Source organism: Sinocyclocheilus rhinocerous, unplaced genomic scaffold (assembly GCF_001515625.1).
Source record: "Sinocyclocheilus rhinocerous isolate Xijiao unplaced genomic scaffold, SAMN03320098_v1.1 scaffold945, whole genome shotgun sequence".
Taxonomy (NCBI): Eukaryota; Metazoa; Chordata; class Actinopteri; order Cypriniformes; family Cyprinidae; genus Sinocyclocheilus; species Sinocyclocheilus rhinocerous.
Window position 1 is genome coordinate 1300753 of NW_015629570.1, and position 20285 is coordinate 1321037.

The following is a 20285-nucleotide window of genomic DNA, read 5'->3' on the forward strand; positions in this document are numbered from 1 at the left end:
CGAAATCGGACCTACAGATGACGTAGCACTGTAAGATTACATTTGTTTGAATGCATTATTGAGAGAGCGATTGCGTGTGAATAAGTGTTGTAGTACTTGTTTAAATCATGCTTTCAGCTGAAAATATTCATTATCTAGAAAGAACAAACAAATTCCTTGAGAACTATAACTTCCCGTTTCATGTCCATTGGCGTCATCATAGCTTCACATTCTTTCTCATATTTACCTTCTCTATCAAGCTAGCTAAATATGTTTAACATGTGAATTCTTGCTAAATATGCAGTTATATTACGGGCTGTTGGCATGAATTGTACTTGTGATGGAGCAGTGGTGGAGCGCTCTTGGAGCGAGTGAAAACCACGCTCCGACTTTTAAAAAATCCGCTCCTCGCTCCAGTCAAAATCACACCGCTCCACTCCGCTCACATATTCTGATTGAGTAACTGTTGCTGTCATGACAGATCTATTTCAGAACCAGCCGCTATCAAAATAATCTGGCTGCGGGCCCGGGCCAGATATTATTGCTCGCCTGTTGCCGACCACTGACATAATGGATATTTAATGTTCTATTAGGAAATAATAGGAACTAAAAAAAGGTTCTGTGATGACATAATGGGAAATAAAGGTTTTCTTGTGGCATCATGTGAACTCAAAAACTCATGGGAACTTAAAATGGTCATGAACTGCCTTTGATTATTATTTTGTACTGTTCTCTGAGGTCCACTTATAATGTTATAAAGATTTTTACACCAAAAAACATCATAATTTAGAAGGAATAGGCTATTTTATGTCCTGTTTTTAACCCCCCTCATCAGAACGCTCTGTTTAAATAGGTGTGGTGGATTGTAGAATCGGAAGTAAACGCCCACTGCTATGATTGGCCAACAGTTATGTATGTTTGACAGTGTACATTCCTCATAGATGGAAGCTGCTGTGATTTAGGTCAAAAACACATAAATACATATCAGACAATCTGTAAGAAGAGACAAAGCAATAGGGACCACGTAATGAAAACAGTCACACTTGTGTTGCAACATTACCATTACTGTCGGATCCAATATAGTCAGCACAGCAATCTTTCTGAAAATCCCGAGTCGAATTGTGCCTTGTTTGTAAACAATTCTGCGGTAAATGAAGTGAACAAAGGACCAAGTTCTTACTGACGTGGTTTGGATCTTCATTCAAAATAAAGTTAATTCACTCTTTCCTAACGTTGGGATCAAAAGGAAGGCAATGCAAACATTGTTTTTCCACAACTTGGCACTAAACAGCGTCTTGTTGTATTCAGAGCCATCTTTATCATTTGGTTTCTGCGTTGACCTGCGCGTTCGTCTCTCTCGTAAACACTACATGTGCGAATTGGTGGGCGGGGCTAAACAGGCAGCCATGTCGAAGCAGGCGTTGATCTTTTTCTGCAGAGGCGGTGCTTATCCACACTATTACCTCATAGTATAGAACATTCCAAAAGCTGTCATTTTGGCAGACTGCCTTCATTATAATCTGTTTTTAGACTAAAGAGAAAGTTTTTGAGTTCTAAAACTTAGGATGTTTTTATTGTACAATGACCTTTTTATGTCAAAAGATCAAGGGAATTTTGGTTTCTCAGTTCCATGACCTCTTTAAGAAGGTTCTATTATGATAAAAAGTCATTAGACTGTAAACCTTTTAGAAACTTTATTTGTAAGAGCGTATCAAGCAAAATTAGGGTGTAACAGAGAAGACGATAACCAGATGAGAGATACAGAAGAAATAGAGACAGAGAGAGAAAGAGTCAGTGCTGATGTTTTAATCAGGGCTCTGGCTTCTCTCTGGAGGATTCCTGTTCCTCTCTCAGCGTGTAAAGCGGCGTTTTGGTGCATACAAGTGCCGCCTAAAAATAGATCCAATATTTCTCCCTCCCTTCATCTGCTGCTGATGTCAGAAACACTTCCCCCCTTCTTTTCTCTCTCTTATTTTTTTTTCTCACATTCTCTCTCTCATGCTCTTTCGTTCTCTCATGAAATGTTAATAGGCTGGTCTGAACAAGGTGTTTGAAATGGACTGCCCCCCTTTCGCAACCCCATGCGTGCGTTTCTGAGAAAGATCAACTGTTTTTCTGGTGCTATAAAATCAATACGACAGTCCTCCGCTGAATACCTGTAATAGTCCCATTTGCGCCATTTGCACTTCCTGTCGTAAACCTGCTAGATTAAAACAAAATCAGTTAAGCAAGCGAGCAACTGACACAAAAATACAGCCCTAAATAATGATGTTTACGTAATTTTATGGTCCTGTGGTCGAAACTACAATTATAAAAGACACACAACCGGAAAAAATTATGACAGCGCAACTGCTACCAATTCCCTGTCTGAGAGGAGATGGATGATCAGTGATGTTTCAGAGAGAGACGTTGTGGGATGTTTGTGGGCAGGCAGACAGCGTTTGTGATAAATGCGAGGGCATGAGGTTGTTTTTAACTCTTCAGGGAGGGTTAGAGTTGTTCGACACCGTCCGCGAGACACAAACCTCATTGTTTTCTGCTTTCTTCACCTGCCTGACATCAAGATTGATGAGCTTCTCTCGCCAGAAGATCCATCATAGCGTTTTATGTGGTGGGAACAGATGATGCATTGACTGACCGTTTGTGTGTGTGTGTGTGTGTGTGTGTGTGTATTTGTGTGTTTGTGTTGGACATTATGTTTGATGGTGGGAACCTTGCAGTGTTGCATTTTTTTCACGTCTGCAAGGCCAGCGCGTAATTTTAATGATTCTGTTCGGGCTGAGAAGGCAACTCGCAACTCTATTCATCTTTTTTTCGCATCCTTTCATTGTCTCTTTCACCGCTGCGCTCCTTATTTCCATTCATATTGCTTTCTTTTTAACATATCCATAGATACTTCTTGTACTAGATTTGCAGTATGCATACTATACTTATTTACATGTGTGTAATACACAGATTTTGAGTTGTTCGGAATACTAGCAGACTATTTACTGCATAGCGCGCAGTATATACTGTATACCGAAATATTATGTATTATGCAGCGACATACAATACACAATAGTAAACAATAGTATACTACATCATCAAAAGACCTCATTACTTCAGCAAGTGTGTAGTATGAAAATTTTTATATGCACAGGATATCTCTAAACATGCACTTGTAACATGACTGCAATGAGGTCATGTGACAATTTAGTATGCTACTGTTGCAAAACTGCATACTGTTTTTATAAATAGGAAACAGTATAGTATTCCATTCTGAACATAGCCTAACTTTGGCTGTCTTTGAAATATTAGCTATCTACTGTACATACTGCGCAGTATATACTGAAATAGAATGTATTATGCAGCAATAGATGCTTCAAATTTTAGTATGCTACACAACTGTCAAAAAACCTGTAATGTTTTAATCTTTATATAGGAAACTACAATAGTACTGTAGTACTTTTTTGTGTGTATAGAATAATATGACAACAATTAAGTATGCTATTGTTTGAAATGTTTACTGTTGCATACTGAAACACAGTATGCTAGTATTTCTTTCTGAATATAGCCCATCACATCACATGTTTGGAATACTAGCATGCTACTAACTGCATAAAGCACAGTATATACTATATACTGAATGTATTATGCAGCGTCAAAAATTCCATTACTGTGTATGTTTACTTCAGCAAGTGTACGGTATGCAAATTTTTGTATGCATACTTGGAAACGAGGTCATAATAATGAGGTCATATGACAACAATTTAGTATGCTACTAATTAAAACACTTCTGCTGCATTCTGAATACTGTTTTTGAATAGGAAGCAGTATGATAGTATTCTATTCTGAGCATACTTTGATTATGTCTAGAATGCTAGCATACTACTTACTGCATACCCCACAATATATATTGTATACTGAAACAGTATTGATTACGCAGCGATATAAATTTCAGTAGTTTGTCAAAAAACATAATTGTGCATGTTTACTTCAGCAAGTGTGCAGTATGCATTTTTTCTATGCATGTGATAATTTAACATGCTATAGTTTGACATATTTACCGTTGCATACTGTGTACTATTTCACACTTAGAAAAACAAGAAACAATATAATAGTATGCTGATATTCCATTCTGCTAGCATACTACACTCTGCATTCTAGACAGTATATACTGTATTTATGCAATAAGAAACATTACAAACAATAAACTTCATTACCTTGCATGTTTACTTCAACAAGTGTGCTGTATGCACATTTTTATATGTAAACATGGAAACAGTTCATGAGGTCATGTGACAATTTAATATGCTACTAACTGAAACACTCCTGCTGCATACTGAATACGTTTTTTTTAATAGGAAGCAGTATGCTAGTATTCTGTTCTGAACATACTTTGACTGTCTGGAATGCTAGCATACTACTTACTGCATACTCCACAATATATACTGTATACTGAACCAGTATTTATTATGCAGCGATATAAATTTCACTAGTTTGTCAAAAAAATGTGCATGTTTACTTCAGCAAGTGTGTAGTATGCATTTTTTTCTATGCATGGACTGAAAATTTAGCATGCTACAGTTTTAAATGTTTACTGTTGCATATGGTGTACTGTTTTGCACTTAAAAACAAAAAACAAAACAAGAAACAATATAATACTATGCTGGTATTCCATTCCGCTAGCATATTACACACTGCATACTAGACAGTATGTACTGTATTTATGCAATAAGAAACATTTCAAACAATAAACCTCATTACCTTGCATGTTTACTTCAACAAGTGTGCAGTATGCGATATTTGGTATGTACACCTGGAAACATACACTTCATAAGGGTCATGTGACAATTATTTAGTATGCTACAGTTAGAAATGCAGCAGTAACACTTCAAACAGTACATGCTACATTGTCAATAAACATTACCTGGCATGTTCACTTCAGCAAGTGCATAGTATGCTTTTTACGCATAAAATAATGAAACAATTTAGTGTTCTACAGTTTGAAATGCTTAATGCTGCATACGGTTTCAAAATATTATTGTATAGTACACTAATATGCCATTACACTTACATACTACGTACTAAATACTAGATACTAGACTGTATTTATGCAGTGTATATTATATTTATGATGTGCTTCAAACAACAGTGTTACATTATATCAGAAAACATCAAAACATTAACTTCAGCGAGTGCACAGCATACATAGTATATACTGCAGAAATAATAAGAGTAGTATGATAGTATGTTATTTAGAATACAACATGACTCATTATTTGATCAAAATAGAAATTTTTACACAAAATTGAATGCAAAATACTATATTAAACACTGTAATGAGTTTTGTGACAACTGTGTAGCATACTACTAGTTGAAACTTTTACAGTTGCCTATTTACAAATAATAAGCAGTATACAGTATATATCTCAGAGTTTGTTATTCTAATCAGTATGGATTCAGTGTCATCATCAGTATGAATTGCTGTTGAATAAAACATTGCAGTTGACCGTTATGAACGTCGTGTCGCGCTCAGTATGATAATGTCTCTTTCTCTCTCTTCCTCCAGGATGACTTCCTGTACAGCGTCTCAGTTATCAGCGGGATTGTGTGCGCTATTCTGTCTGTCTGTAAGTTCATGCTGGGGAAAGTCCTCACCAGCAGGGCCCTCATCACCGACGGTACGTTTCCCCGGAAACCCAACGGGTTACCGTGGTGATGGCCAGCCTGATTTATTATTCACAGTGCCGTCGCAATGTGTCTGGTCTTATTTCACCTTGAATTATATTTAATAAACCAATTCCATCGAATCCCAAAAATAATATTATTTTCAAAACACTAACACTTAAGATGTCCTAAGTTTGTTACAAAAATAAATGCACCCACTGTCATTACAATTCATTTATTATCTGTAAAATTATGTTGATGAAGAGATGTTTAGCAGAATGTGCTTTTTTTTTATGAAAGATGGAAAGATAGTCAAGCTCCAAAAATGACAACAAATATGTTTTTATGACTTCATATGACTTAAAATACAACTCAAAAATAGTAGAGGCTACGTTTATGGTGGTTTTAGGGTGTTTTCATTTGTTAATTTGAAAGAAACTTAAAAAAAAAAACTGAAAAAGAAAATGCAACAGACAAGTAGATAGACGGATGAGCAGATGGAGGGTGCAGAGACAGACATATATAGAGACATATACGCACAGATGGATACGCGTACACACACGCACACACACGGTTAAAATTAAATCATGTGGCTTATTGAGAAGAGGTGTGCTAGAGCTATTCTAACTGACCAAACTTGTGATTTTTGTAATCTAAATCACACTGAAAATAAATAAATAAATAAAAATAAATAAATAAGTGGTGTAAGATTTACTTGTGAAATTTACAAGCAATTTCTGAGTGAAAATTGTTTCAGATAACTACAAAGAAACAGCAAGTAGTATTTAATATGAAATCTGTTTATGAAATCATGTTTAATTAGTAAGTTTAGCTAAAAGGTTAAAAAGTTTAATCAAGTTTAGTTTAACTAAAATATATATTTCTGATGTCTCATGTTTAGTAAGTTTTGCTAAAAAAGTTAAAAAGAACATTCTGATGCCTTGTTTAATTTGAAGTAGTAAGTTTTGTTTAATTAGTAAGTTTTAGTTAAGTTTGATTAAAATATATATTTTTTTTATATCTTGTTTAGCTAAAAATTTTAATAGTTGAGCTAATGAATCAGTAAGTTTAGCTAAAAAGTTAAAAGGTTTCACTAAAAAGGCATTAACTGCATACCAAATGACGCACTATACACTATGCACTTATACACTATGTACTTATGCACTACGTACTCGACCATGTAGTGTATGAATTTTATAAGGTTATTTTTTTTTCATTTATAACCTGAGTCTGATAGTCCCTCCCCCTTTGCGACGTAATTAAAGCTGCGACAGTTGAGTGCATAAAGTGTCCAACATTCCACACTTCGTTTTTTCGGTTAAGTGCATATTCTGTCATAGAATAGTGCATAAGTATGATAAGTACAGATTTGGGACACACCGATTTTTTTCCAAGTCTTATGTTTAATTGTACATTTAGCTAAAAAGTTTAGCTATTACTCATCTAAACCTTTTAAATGGCAATTTCTGTGTGGAAATTGTTTCAAATAACTACAAAGAAATGGCAAGTAGAATTAATGTTGAAATGTAATTTTGAGGTAGAAAACTGAACTATTTTCTTGTAAAACACTGCAATAATCTTTATTTACACACTTAAGTGTACACACTTAAACCTTAAATGTAGCAAACAGTGTAAAGTATTTTGACATGTTTAAATGGAATTCATGAATATTTGTCACACACGGCCTAACAGTAATCGCTGTGTACACCAAGCGTTCCAGTAGCACAAACACACACCCATCGTCAGTGAGCCAATCGCACGCGAGCTAAAACATGTGTGAAACTCACCAACTGTCTGAACATCTACTGCTGCTGCAGCTAGTTAACATGCAATTACTGATCATCTCAAACACAATGGTTTATCATCTGTAAAGATAAAAAACATTTTTGTCTTTAAAAAAACTTAAAGATTATCATAAAAAGAAAATTTTTGATGTTTCATTTTTAATTAGTAAGTTTAGTTAAAGTTAAAAGGTTTAGCTAATACACACACACACACACATATATATATATATATATGTGTGTGTGTCATGTTATTTAGTATGTTTACCTACAAATTCTAATTAAAAAAAATTTTTTTTGGGTCTATCATGTGTAGCTAAATGTATAAGTGTAGCTAGTAAGTTTAGTTAAAAATTGTATTACCTTTAGCTAAAAAGAAAATTTTTGATGCCTTTAATTAGTAAGTTTAGATTAGTAACTAAAATATATATTTTTGATGTCTCATGTTTAGTGAGTTTAACTAAAAAGGTTAAAATGTTGAGCTAATATAGTGCATTTTGATGTCTTGTTTAATTAGTAAGTTTAGCCAAAAACTGTTAAGCTAAAAAAACTTTTTGATGGCTTGTTATTAAATTAAGTTTAAAAATAAATAAATGAAAATGAATTTTTTTTTGTGTCTTATGTTTAGTAAGTTTAGCTATAAAAATGTTAAAAAGTTAAGCTAAAAAAGAAAATTTTTGAGGCCTTCTCTAATTAGTAAGTTTAGATTAACTAGAATATATATTTTTGATGTCTCATGTCTAGTAAGTTTAGCTAAAAAGGTTAAAATATTGAGCTAATAAAGAGCATTTTTGATGTCTTGTGTATTTAGCTAAAATAAGTTAGGGTAAAAACATATTTAATGCCTTGTTTAATTAGTAAATTTAGTTAAAAAATTGTAAATAAAAATAAATTTTTTGATTAGCGAAAAATTAAGAAAGCTAAAAAATAGCATTTTTATATCTTATGTTAAATTAATAAGTTTTAGCTAAAATGTTTTTAATATCTTATGTTTAACTAGGAAGTTTAGTGAAATACGTTTAACTAAAAATATAATTTTGTTTAATTAGTAAGTTTAGCTAAAAACTTCTCTTTTTTTTTCCAGTAAAAAGAGAATGTTTTTGATGCCTCATGTTTAATTGGCAAATTCAGCTCTAAGAAAAAATTGAAAAGTTTAACTAAAAAAATCCACACTTCGTTTTTTCGGTTAAGTGCATATTCTGTCATAGAATAGTGCATAAGTATGATAAGTACAGATTTGGGACACACCGATTTTTTTCCAAGTCTTATGTTTAATTGTACATTTAGCTAAAAAGTTTAGCTATTACTCATCTAAACCTTTTAAATGGCAATTTCTGTGTGGAAATTGTTTCAAATAACTACAAAGAAATGGCAAGTAGAATTAATGTTGAAATGTAATTTTGAGGTAGAAAACTGAACTATTTTCTTGTAAAACACTGCAATAATCTTTATTTACACACTTAAGTGTACACACTTAAACCTTAAATGTAGCAAACAGTGTAAAGTATTTTGACATGTTTAAATGGAATTCATGAATATTTGTCACACACGGCCTAACAGTAATCGCTGTGTACACCAAGCGTTCCAGTAGCACAAACACACACCCATCGTCAATGAGCCAATCGCACGCGAGCAAAACCATGTGTGAAACTCACCAACTGTCTGAACATCTACTGCTGCTGCAGCTAGTTAACATGCAATTACTGATCATCTCAAACACAATGGTTTATCATCTGTAAAGATAAAAAACATTTTTGTCTTTAAAAAAACTTAAAGATTATCATAAAAAGAAAATTTTTGATGTTTCATTTTTAATTAGTAAGTTTAGTTAAAGTTAAAAGGTTTAGCTAATACACACACACACACACATATATATATATATATATGTGTGTGTGTCATGTTATTTAGTATGTTTACCTACAAATTCTAATTAAAAGAATTTTTTTTTTGGTCTATCATGTGTAGCTAAATGTATAAGTGTAGCTAGTAAGTTTAGTTAAAAATTGTATTACCTTTAGCTAAAAAGAACATTTTTGATGCCTTTAATTAGTAAGTTTAGATTAGTAACTAAAATATATATTTTTGATGTCTCATGTTTAGTGAGTTTAACTAAAAAGGTTAAAATGTTGAGCTAATATAGTGCATTTTGATGTCTTGTTTAATTAGTAAGTTTAGCCAAAAACTGTTAAGCTAAAAAAACTTTTTGATGGCTTGTTATTAAATTAAGTTTAAAAATAAATAAATGAAAATGAATTTTTTTTTGTGTCTTATGTTTAGTAAGTTTAGCTATAAAAATGTTAAAAAGTTAAGCTAAAAAAGAAAATTTTTGAGGCCTTCTCTAATTAGTAAGTTTAGATTAACTAGAATATATATTTTTGATGTCTCATGTCTAGTAAGTTTAGCTAAAAAGGTTAAAATATTGAGCTAATAAAGAGCATTTTTGATGTCTTGTGTATTTAGCTAAAATAAGTTAGGGTAAAAACATATTTAATGCCTTGTTTAATTAGTAAATTTAGTTAAAAAATTGTAAATAAAAATAAATTTTTTGATTAGCGAAAAATTAAGAAAGCTAAAAAATAGCATTTTTATATCTTATGTTAAATTAATAAGTTTTAGCTAAAATGTTTTTAATATCTTATGTTTAACTAGGAAGTTTAGTGAAATACGTTTAACTAAAAATATAATTTTGTTTAATTAGTAAGTTTAGCTAAAAACTTCTCTTTTTTTTTCCAGTAAAAAGAGAATGTTTTTGATGCCTCATGTTTAATTGGCAAATTCAGCTCTAAGAAAAAATTGAAAAGTTTAACTAAAAAAAAAAAAAAAACACTTTTATCATAATTTAATCATCCCCACGTCATTCCAAACCCGTATGACTTTCTTTTTTTCTGTGTAACACAAAAGTGGACGTTTAGCAGAATGTTCACGCTGCTCTTTCCGATGTTTTTTTACATTTACGTAATTACTCATTTGCAGGTTTTAACTCTCTAGTCGGCGCCGTCATGGGATTCTCCATCCTCATCAGCGCCGAGGTGTTCAAACACGAACCTAAAGTCTGGTACCTGGACGGGACTATCGGGGTTCTGATTGGACTGATCATTCTCGCCTACGGAGTCAAGTAAGAGTCCAAAACCTAAAAACTAGATGACAACAACAGCAAACCAAATTAAATCTCATTCAAAATATTAGCAAAAACGGTAATGGTACTAAAATAACACTGACTTAAATAAGGTTTTTGCAAAGTAGCATCTTTATTAAATGTATTAAAGGTCTTAGCGTAGCACGAAGCTGTTTAACAAACAGTCGTTTAATAACGTCGTACACTCTTGAGGGATTCCAGGCGTGACTCTGTTTGTCTTTGGTGCAGATGTAAATATGCTGGAGGCTTTAGCTAAAGCTTCTGAAAGGGATGCTGATTATGTAGTTTTGTTGGTTAAATAGCACATGATGCTCGCTAATATAATTTCAAGTAATTACTATAACATCACTAGCCTAGAGACTGTAATTAACGTTTGACTCATTGTAATGGAAATGAAGACGTAACATGCACATGACAAAGATTGTATTCAAAGCTCATCGTCATCTGGCAGATTTCCCACTGCTAATCGAACGCTGAAAGACTTGTTGACAGAACTGAAGCTGAAATGTAAATCTATAAGCTGTATACTCCACCGGCTGTGTCTCTTTCCCAAAAGCACACAAGCAGAGGTCGTTTAGTTTGAAGTGACAGGTCTCCTCCTTCAGAGGTTAGGAAGTTCGGAGCTGCACATGCTGAGTTCAGCCTCGTCATTGTTTCATACTAAGCCAAGAAATACACTCTTTACTTTTTTATAGTTACTGTAACTAAAATAATTAGGCCTAAATGTAAGATTTGTGTGTTTGAATTGCATATAAAATTTACATCCATTTGGATTACTCAGTTTTAATATAAACAAACTAATAAACTGTCATACTTAAATTAACCAGGTCAGATTTCGGTTAACTGAATGTGTTTTAAATACAGAATAACCAGGTTTATATATTTATCATCAATAAATCCAATTTGTTTCAATCTCATACATTTATATATTGCTTCTACATCTTGCCATATTTTAGCCATTTTTAACTGAATAACTGTTTTCATAATTAAATGGTCTAAGCAATTTGAAAGAATGCATTGTAAAAATATGATTATTTAAATAAAATCAAATACATGCAAACATATATAAATTATGCCATGATTTTTGATTTCTGAGTGCAGAAATCTTACCTGTTTCTTACATGTTTGATTGGCAAATATGCATCATATTAAGTTTTTTTATAGTTTATTTTAAACTGTATAATCCAAATGAATGGACCGTTTAGATGCAATTCAAATAAATAAATCTTAAATTTAAGCCTATTTATTTATTTAGAGTGGAAATATTTTTTTTTTAATTTGCTTCGGAATTAACAGGATTCAAATGCTGCAAACCAGATTCGAACCTGTGTTAGAACATATGCATAATTACTACTTTTTAAATTCAAACGGAGAATTCAATTAAATTTCACAATAGAAAAGTCAAATATATGATAGAAAATAAAATATAAATCACTTTGAACATGCACAAATTGAAGTTGTCAAAATAATTTTACTAAATGTTCTAATGGATGTTATTTTAGTTTTGATTGAGATACTATTATAGTTTTTTAAAATTATTTATATTCAATTTTATTTTTGTATTTCCATTTTAATTTTAGTTGAAGTTTTAGTAATCATGCAGTTTTTAAAAAAATATGTCTATACAGTTTTTATAAATTTTTATATCAGTTTTTTTTTTTTTTTTTTAATGAATGAATACAAGAAATTGTTATTTGGCAACTAGCTGAAATAAAAAATTTTTTTTTTTTTTTTTTACGTTTGAGTTTATTTCAGTTGTTGTTTATTTCAAATAAACATGTTTTTTGTTTTACTTGACTTTAATAATCCTGTAAATTGAAGAGGTATTAAAATTGTTTTTTTGTAGACAATAAAAAAAAAATTTTCCCCAAGTGTAAACGTTTTTAAGATAAAGCAACTTTGTTAAAACTACCTTTTTTTATTGTTAAAACATGCCATCTCATTTTCTACCTTAAAGGGTTACTCCACCCCAAAATGAAAATGTTGTCATTAATCTTAACTTATATATTTAACTATAATATTTTGTTAATATAGCGACATATGCACTAAATACCTGACCTCTAAAGTAGCTAGTTTTTAGTTTTAGTTTTTTCTTACGCTTTTCTTTCTTTCTCTTTCTCCGTCAGGTTGTTAAAGGACATGGTGCCCCGCCTCAGGCAGACGAGACATTACGAGCGCTTCGAGTAGCAATTCTGATTCTGGAAGACTCAACACACACAGAAACACTCCTGTGGAGATTCTCCTGAGAGGAAAACACAACATAACACACAACACACACACTTTACCTGCCTCAGGGCAAACGCAGCCACAAACTCCCCCTGTAAATATGGATCTGAACGGGAAAACTAAGAATTAAATATATAAAATGTGTATAATCGTATCGTTTGAGATGGAAATGAGCTAAGATACATTTCAGAATGTATATAATCTGATATTGAAAACCAAGATTCATCGCATCGAGTAATATTATGGGTATCCATATAATGGGTGAGAGACATTTTTAGGTATGATTTGTGCAGGTTATTACAAATAGAAATGTCCAGGTTAGGAGGGAAGAGGTTTATCAGGTAAACTTAAGATTGCCATTTTTGTCTAGTTTGTTTAAGTTCCTATTTATTTTAGTAGTTCTTTAGTAAAAACGTTTTTGCATCTGTGAAAACCTGTAAAATTTTTACATGAAAAATGAAGAAATGGACTAAATCTTTCACAAGCACATATAATTTTAAAAGTTCTCATTTTTGAAATTTCAATAAAATTTCACAGTGGAAAAGCCAAATATATTATATAAAATCAAGTATAGATCACTCTGAAAGTGTACAAATTGAAGTCATGCCAAAATAATTTAGCTAAAATGTCAAATTAATAATTTGAAGAGGTGCTGAAATTACATTTCAGTTGTTTTCAGAGGACCTTTTTGAAACTTTAATGTCTTTTTTCCTTGTTAAAACGTGCCATCGAATCATCTACATGAACTTTAAAGTATATTATTCAACAAACAGGGCATTTTCATATCTAATACTACTGTAACATACTCAAAACAGAACACATGATGAAACTTTCAGTACTTAACGAGCACTAGTCTAAGTCTACAAATCAATTGCTATCATTAAACCGCTTCATTTGCTAGACCTAAATAATGTAATTATGTAATTTCATCTTTCGCACTCCATTTAAACAGTAAAGCTCTGTGAAGTTAATTTGTTATAGCTTGATCCAGCCTTGCGTAGAGCTTTTGGTGAAACTTGGCACACGAACGTTACTCGCACAGTAACAAAGCCTTAAAAACTTGACCCTTCATGATGTGAAGTTATATGTTCTTAAGTATTAGACTGTTGTAATATTTGCCACGAAATTTGGCTGTTTAAATGTGTATTTGGGAAAAGCCGAGTTTCTGAGCATTTCAAGTAGCAAATATATCATAGCTCCATGGAGCAGTTGGACGTAACTGTGACGTTACAGCCAGTCCGATCGCGTATGTGCTATTCAGTGGCAGTTCGTAGTGTGATTGTCGGTGAAAAGCAACGTTTGTGCTTTTGGAGAAGTGTATGACTTATGCTGTTTTTTCAGGTGTGTGGTCGAATTCAACACTCTGTTCTTAATTGACGTGTAAAATACCTTGAGTCCTTGTCGGAGGGACTAGACACAAGCACACACCCCTGCAAATGGGACTTTCGTTTGCACAGTTTATAAAACCACATGTAGACATGTGTGCTTAGGACTTAAAAGAGTAGTTCACCCAAAAATTTTAATTTGCAGAGCATTTACTCACCCTCAGGCCATCCAAGATGTAGTTTGTTTCTTCATCAGAACAGATTTGGAGAAATTGAGCATCACTTTCTCATCAATGGATCCTCTGCAGTGAATGGGTGCCGTCAGAATGAGAGTCCCAACTGCTGATAAAAACATCATAATAATCCACACCACTCCAGTCCATCAGTTAACATCTTGTGAAGTGAAAAGCTGCGTGTTTTTAAGAAGCGAGTCCATCATTGAAGTGTTTTAACTTCAAACCGTCACTTCTGACCAAAATCCATAACAACACTTAGTCTATAATAACTCAGAGTAGGGATGGGCGATATACCGGTAGACACGATTAACCAGTAGAAATCTGTCAACCGGTAGAGATTTTCGACTATCATCTCTATCGCAGTTAGACGCTTAAGTGACGTTGCTGTGCTATGTGGTCACAAAAACTTTGCGTTTGCACGTTTTTAAGCATTGCGGTTTAGAAACAAGTGATTTTAGGCTGTTGAAAAGCAATCAGCAGCTAAAGAGAACTCGTTCCGCTATATGTGCGCGCACTGTCTGAGAGTTTCTGAGCCATCATAGAGCGTGGGAGTATTGAACGTTTATCGAGTTCATTTTTTTATTTTTATTAACGGTTGTTGAGTTATTATTGCCACTTTATAGCCCTTGAACAGTTAAATACACACTGTCAAAATGCCCGTCTTTGCAAGTATCCTCGTAAACACAGGAATTTAGGTCTTAAGTGAAAGCAAACATCTGAGAAACAGTACATTGTGTAACAGTATATTGGATCCAGGCAGCTCTTAAAGTGACAGCAGTCTAAGGGGCCGTTCACATATCGCGTCTTTTGCGCGCTCAAGTTCGTTATTTCAAATGTAGACGCGCGGCAGGCGTGCTCATAATGGAAGCGACGCGGTGCGACGCGCTCATTTTTTCCAGGCGCGACCGCGCCGCATCGAGATAAACACATTTCAACTTTTCAGAATGCTGCAAGCACACCGCGGGTCATGTGACAAGAACCAACCAATCAGCTTCATCCTTTCCCGTAACAACATTGAAAGCTCAGCCAAGATGAAGGAACAGCTGATCATAGCTGTACAGGGATAGCCATTTTTTAAATAAATTTAGTAGTAGAGCTACTGCAAGCGATTTTTAGTGCTGCAAATCCATTTACACTTTGCTGAAACTTCCGCGTCTTCATGGACAGCGCAGGTCAAGGTTGCTTAGCAACGGCAGACGCCTCCGGAGCGCAAGCGCCCGAACGCTTTGGGAAAAAGCAGAAAGCGGCGCGCCTAGCGTTTTCCACGCGTTTTTAGGCGCGACATGTGAATGGCCCCTAATGCAGTCTTGCTGCTGTCTTTCATTTGTTCTACAGTAGTTTTTGTTGTATTTTTTCTTGTAATTAATTTCTTATTCTTATTTAATCACTTACTGTTTACTTTTGTTCAGTGAGCTTGAGTTTTTTTTTTCCATTTAGGCTAGTATTAAGTTTTTTTTTTGTTATATTGACACAAGTGACAAATATGAAATTTCTATGGTATCAAAATTTCGATATCATCAAGACCTTATTTTAAGCAAAAATATCTATATCGTGATATATATCGATATTGAGATATAAAATCTATAATCATGAAAAAAAATCCATGTCCTGTTGTCGTCTCGCATCAAAATTCACCAAAATATTTTAGAACCGTTTTGAACAGTTTTGATTTGTAAACGGTGTTTGATCTGTGCATATTTCTCTCCTGATTCAGATGAGATGACTTTTTCACTGGAGAAAGCAATATTATGGATAGAGGAATCATATTTTAGCCGGAGTCGTGTGGATTACTTGTGGATTATTGTGATGTTTTTATCAGCTGTTTGGGCTCTCATTCTGACGGCACCCATTCACTGCAGAGGATCCATTGGTGAGCAAGTGATATAATGCTAAATTTCTCCAAATCTGTTCTGATGAAGAAACAAACTCATCTTCATCTTGGGTGACCTTAGGGTGAGTACATTTTAATTTTTAGGTGAACTATTCCTTTAAAACTGAGGCCCGAAAATAATATAGGGGCTATTATTTGGTTAAAGCCATCATTTAGTTAAAAACTGAATTCGCATCATTGTTCGAAGAACAAATGCTGACAAAAGCCGACGTAAATCCACGTCGGGCTGAATGTCATAAGATACATGAATGTATATATACAACTATGTTGCTGTGGAGTACACATGTATATTTACACAGAAATGTCTGTTGTCACAGAAAAATGTTTATTTGAAAAATAAAGATATATCCTACTGATTCCTCAATTACTGAAAAACAAACTGTGTCCCATTTTCTTTTTTCCATGAATGTCTTAAAATCCATCATAATGAATGTAAATCACCCCCAAAACAAAAGAACAACTTAAAAAAAAAACATCGAGTTGATCAGTTTACAAATGATGTGTGAATGCATTTCAGTTCCAAACAAAACAAAAGCAATTATTATTAACAGCAACGTAAACCAGAACATCGTTAACATATTGGTTCCATTCATAATTTGGGTTTCGTTCCAAATTATTTCCAATATATGAGCAGTAGTTACTAGGTAAGAATTACTGGCCATGATTTTTTTTTATTCGACTAATCTAATATTTTCAATAAAAGTTTGACAGTCATTATTATAAATAGCTACAGCTAAGCCGTACGAACACAAACACTTTCGAAACTGTGGCATCCTTCATACTGTAAACCAAAAGTAACGACTTTAGTGATCTAGACATATTAGTTTGATTGTGTGATTTTTTGCGTGTCAACAACCATCAAACGTTTGGCAAGACTATTTCGCGCTAAATGCCGAGCGACTCTATTTTCAGCTATTAAACTACTATTTCGGCTTGTAGCTAGCATTTCACCTCCAGCGCTTGCTATTTCGTAAAGGAAAACAAACCAGACAGTTCTAGTAACCATCAGAAGGCACATCATGAAACAAGATGAAACAATTGCTTGGCTGAAGACCTTCGTTTTACATACAAACGTACAGATCTCGACAAAGAGCGGAAACGCAAACGTAAAACTATCGTATAAGTTAGAATGGAAAACTAGAAGAGACCCATCTATATTTACAAATGTGCAAATGTGTACAGAAAACATCAAATGAGGTTTTTGCTGGCTTTAGAAATTAAACTGTGTTCGTAATGTTTGTCCAGAGTATTGACAATAAAGGAAATTATGTTATGATATGTTATGCTGTACTATTTTTATTATAACATTTTACAGCTAAAACTTCACATTTTATGTATTTTTTTAATTAAACTACATTTTTGTAGTTAAGTATTCAGTTATTTTTAATTGAAATTTTACACATTGTCATTAAAGAATTTCTAATAATTTAATTAAAGGGATTAAATTCGGTCATCATTTACTAAATCTCAAATTGATCGAAACCTGTATGAGATTCTTTCTTTTGTTGAACACGAAGATATTTTGAAGAAAGTTGGTAACCAAACTGTTGACAGAAGCCACTGACTTCCATAGTCTGGAAAAAAATACTCAATGGGTTCCTTCAACTGTTTGGTTACTAAAATTCTTCAAAATATTCAGAGAAACATCCTTTCAAGTATTAAATTAATAATAAATCTAAATGTACTGTATATTTAGTTCCGTCGCAAATAGTTTTTTTCAGACAGTACTTTGGACAAGCATGTGCGCTTATACTTAAATTAGTCTGATAAATAATATTTCCCTCTATAAAGAATTTTCTCTTCTATAAATAGTCACATAAAAATCAACAGGCAGAGATAAAGATCTGTATACAAAATAAATTAAAAACAAACTTTAAAACAATTGTACAGTGTCGTAATATCTGGTGTCAAATCTTCACTATAGTGCAGTTTCATTCCAAAACACAAGTAACTCTAATAATTTTGATGTTTTTCGATGATCGGCAGGCAAATTCAAGAAAATAAAAACGAAACAAAAACCAAGGCCAATTTGTGTTTTTAACAAAATATAAAAAGAAAAAAGTATTTTATCCTAGTAATGTACACTTTGTTTTTATACCGATATATCTTTCTTTTTTTATACAAATAAAGATAAACTTTTACAGAAATATCTGTGATCGTATTGGTATTTACCTTATCCACATATAGAGCATCTGAAACCCGTGATATAGTGTTAATTCAGGTAAACTTGGCCACTTTTGCCAATTAACGCAACAGCAAAATGTGTCCCAATTTAGTTGAATTCAGTCTACTAGTTTAACGGTTAGTTTGGTCAGTTGGTTTGCGTTCTAGTTCATACTGGCTGGTTTGCGACGTGTGTATTTCACTAAAACATCACACCTGGCAGTTGACTGGTGCGGTACTGCGATATTTAACGTGGATCGTGACCAACACCGAAAATTCCCAGTGTTAGCATGTGCTGTTATTAAACTGTTGGAAATAAACTACCATGCAGAATAAAGCAGACCGCGTGTTTACGTTTCAGCGTCTGTTATTTACATGTGAACATGTCATTTCACGGAGCCAGTACGTGGAAAGTCCAGTTTCAGTGTAAAAGTGGGAAAATGTCTTCGCAAAGTTTGTTTCCCCAACAACAAGCGCTCTCGCACACACAAATAAACACGCACTCGGTAAGAGTCTTCAAAATGGTCAAAGATGCTTTTCAGAGTCAGTCGTCAGACTTGGTCCAATGATAAAAGTCAGAAGAAAAATTTTCAAGAAGAAAAATTGGACGAAGAAAAAAAAAACAGTAGAATGAAGAACTACGGTAATAAGAGTCTTCAAAAAATGGTCAAAGATGCTTTTCAGTCAGTCGTCAGACTTGGTCCAATGATAAAAGTCAGAAGAAAAATTTTCAAGAAGAAAAATTGGACGAAGAAAAAAAAAACAGTAGAATGAAGAACTACGGTAATAAATGTCACTACAGTGTTTCCTCCACGCCAGCAGGGGGCAGTGTGCAGTTCTGATTCCCTGCAATCCGCTTCAAGTATGTCAGCCTGAAACTAGTTCAAGTTCGCACAAAAACAAAAAATCCAGCAAAATAAATCATTTTCTTCTCTTTCCATCCTTCTGTGTTTTTTTTTCAGAGAGCTGCCACACTCCAGCGTATTCGTTTCGTTTTTTCGTGAGTTTATGGGACTAAAACAAGAGTTGGATTACTCTGAATTCTTTAATCGCATCACCGCACGTTACAACACTGGCACTGTCTGCATTGCGCTATGTAACAGTCCGGTCCTGTCCAGTTAGTCGTATGGAGTTGCCGAAGTGTGCGTGTTATACGCAGTCCTTGCACAGCGCCACCTGTCCTTTCAAGTAGTCTCTGCACGGACAGATGCGCGTGAGGGACTGATGGGCCCCGGCACAGCTGAACAGCAGCAGGTCTGACTGGAACACGCAATGCCGCGCTGATTCGCTGAAGGCGGGGACGACGATATCGCTGGCAGACTCCACCGTCTTACACTCCACACCATACCTGCAGTGAAGAAACCAAAGAGAGAACGCTTGAGGACATGACATGAGATCACTAAAGACAGTAAATACAGAACCACGGCAGTACCATGCTTTTTTTAAAGACAGGTACCATTGTAACATCATGGTAATTCAGACGTGCAGCAAGATAATAACATGGATTAATTTATGGAAAATAATGGAAAATAACATTTAAGTAGTATGTATAATTAAATATTAAAGTAAGCATAACTATAAAATATACATTAATATATTAAAGTCGGCATGAAACGGAAGTTGCGATTGTCTTTTCTTCTCTACTGTGACATACAGTATATCCGAGTGAAACGGCATCTGAAATGAGAGGGCGGGACTTGATTTCGTCCTTCGGGAATTGATTGGATCATTGGAAGCTGGGGCGTTGCAAACAAAATGGAGGCAGATCTAAGATGCTAGTTTGCAGTTAGTGGTGGGGGATTTCTCTCCACTGGATTCACAGCCGACACCCAAGCATGAATAAATGTTTTATTTATTAAGGATGACGACGACGATCAACGGCACAAAACATGCCTAAAC

At 33.8% G+C, this 20285-nt stretch overlaps 2 protein-coding genes across 2 annotated transcripts in view; one reads left to right on the plus strand and one right to left on the minus strand.

Moving 5' to 3' along the window:
* Positions 1-13183, plus strand: part of LOC107739337 (transmembrane protein 163-like) — a 39047-nt gene extending 25864 nt beyond the window's left edge. The window contains exons 6-8 of the mRNA XM_016551434.1: positions 5531-5642; positions 10383-10524; positions 12672-13183. Coding sequence (XP_016406920.1) covers positions 5531-5642; positions 10383-10524; positions 12672-12732 — 315 coding nt within the window. The 3' untranslated portion in view covers positions 12733-13183. The remainder of the gene's footprint in view (positions 1-5530; positions 5643-10382; positions 10525-12671) is intronic.
* Positions 13184-19085: 5902 nt separating this feature from the next.
* LOC107739338 (alpha-1,6-mannosylglycoprotein 6-beta-N-acetylglucosaminyltransferase A-like) overlaps positions 19086-20285 on the minus strand; it is an 88998-nt gene continuing 87798 nt past the window's right edge. Inside the window, exon 17 of the mRNA XM_016551435.1 lies at positions 19086-19734. Coding sequence (XP_016406921.1) covers positions 19536-19734 — 199 coding nt within the window. The 3' untranslated portion in view covers positions 19086-19535. The remainder of the gene's footprint in view (positions 19735-20285) is intronic.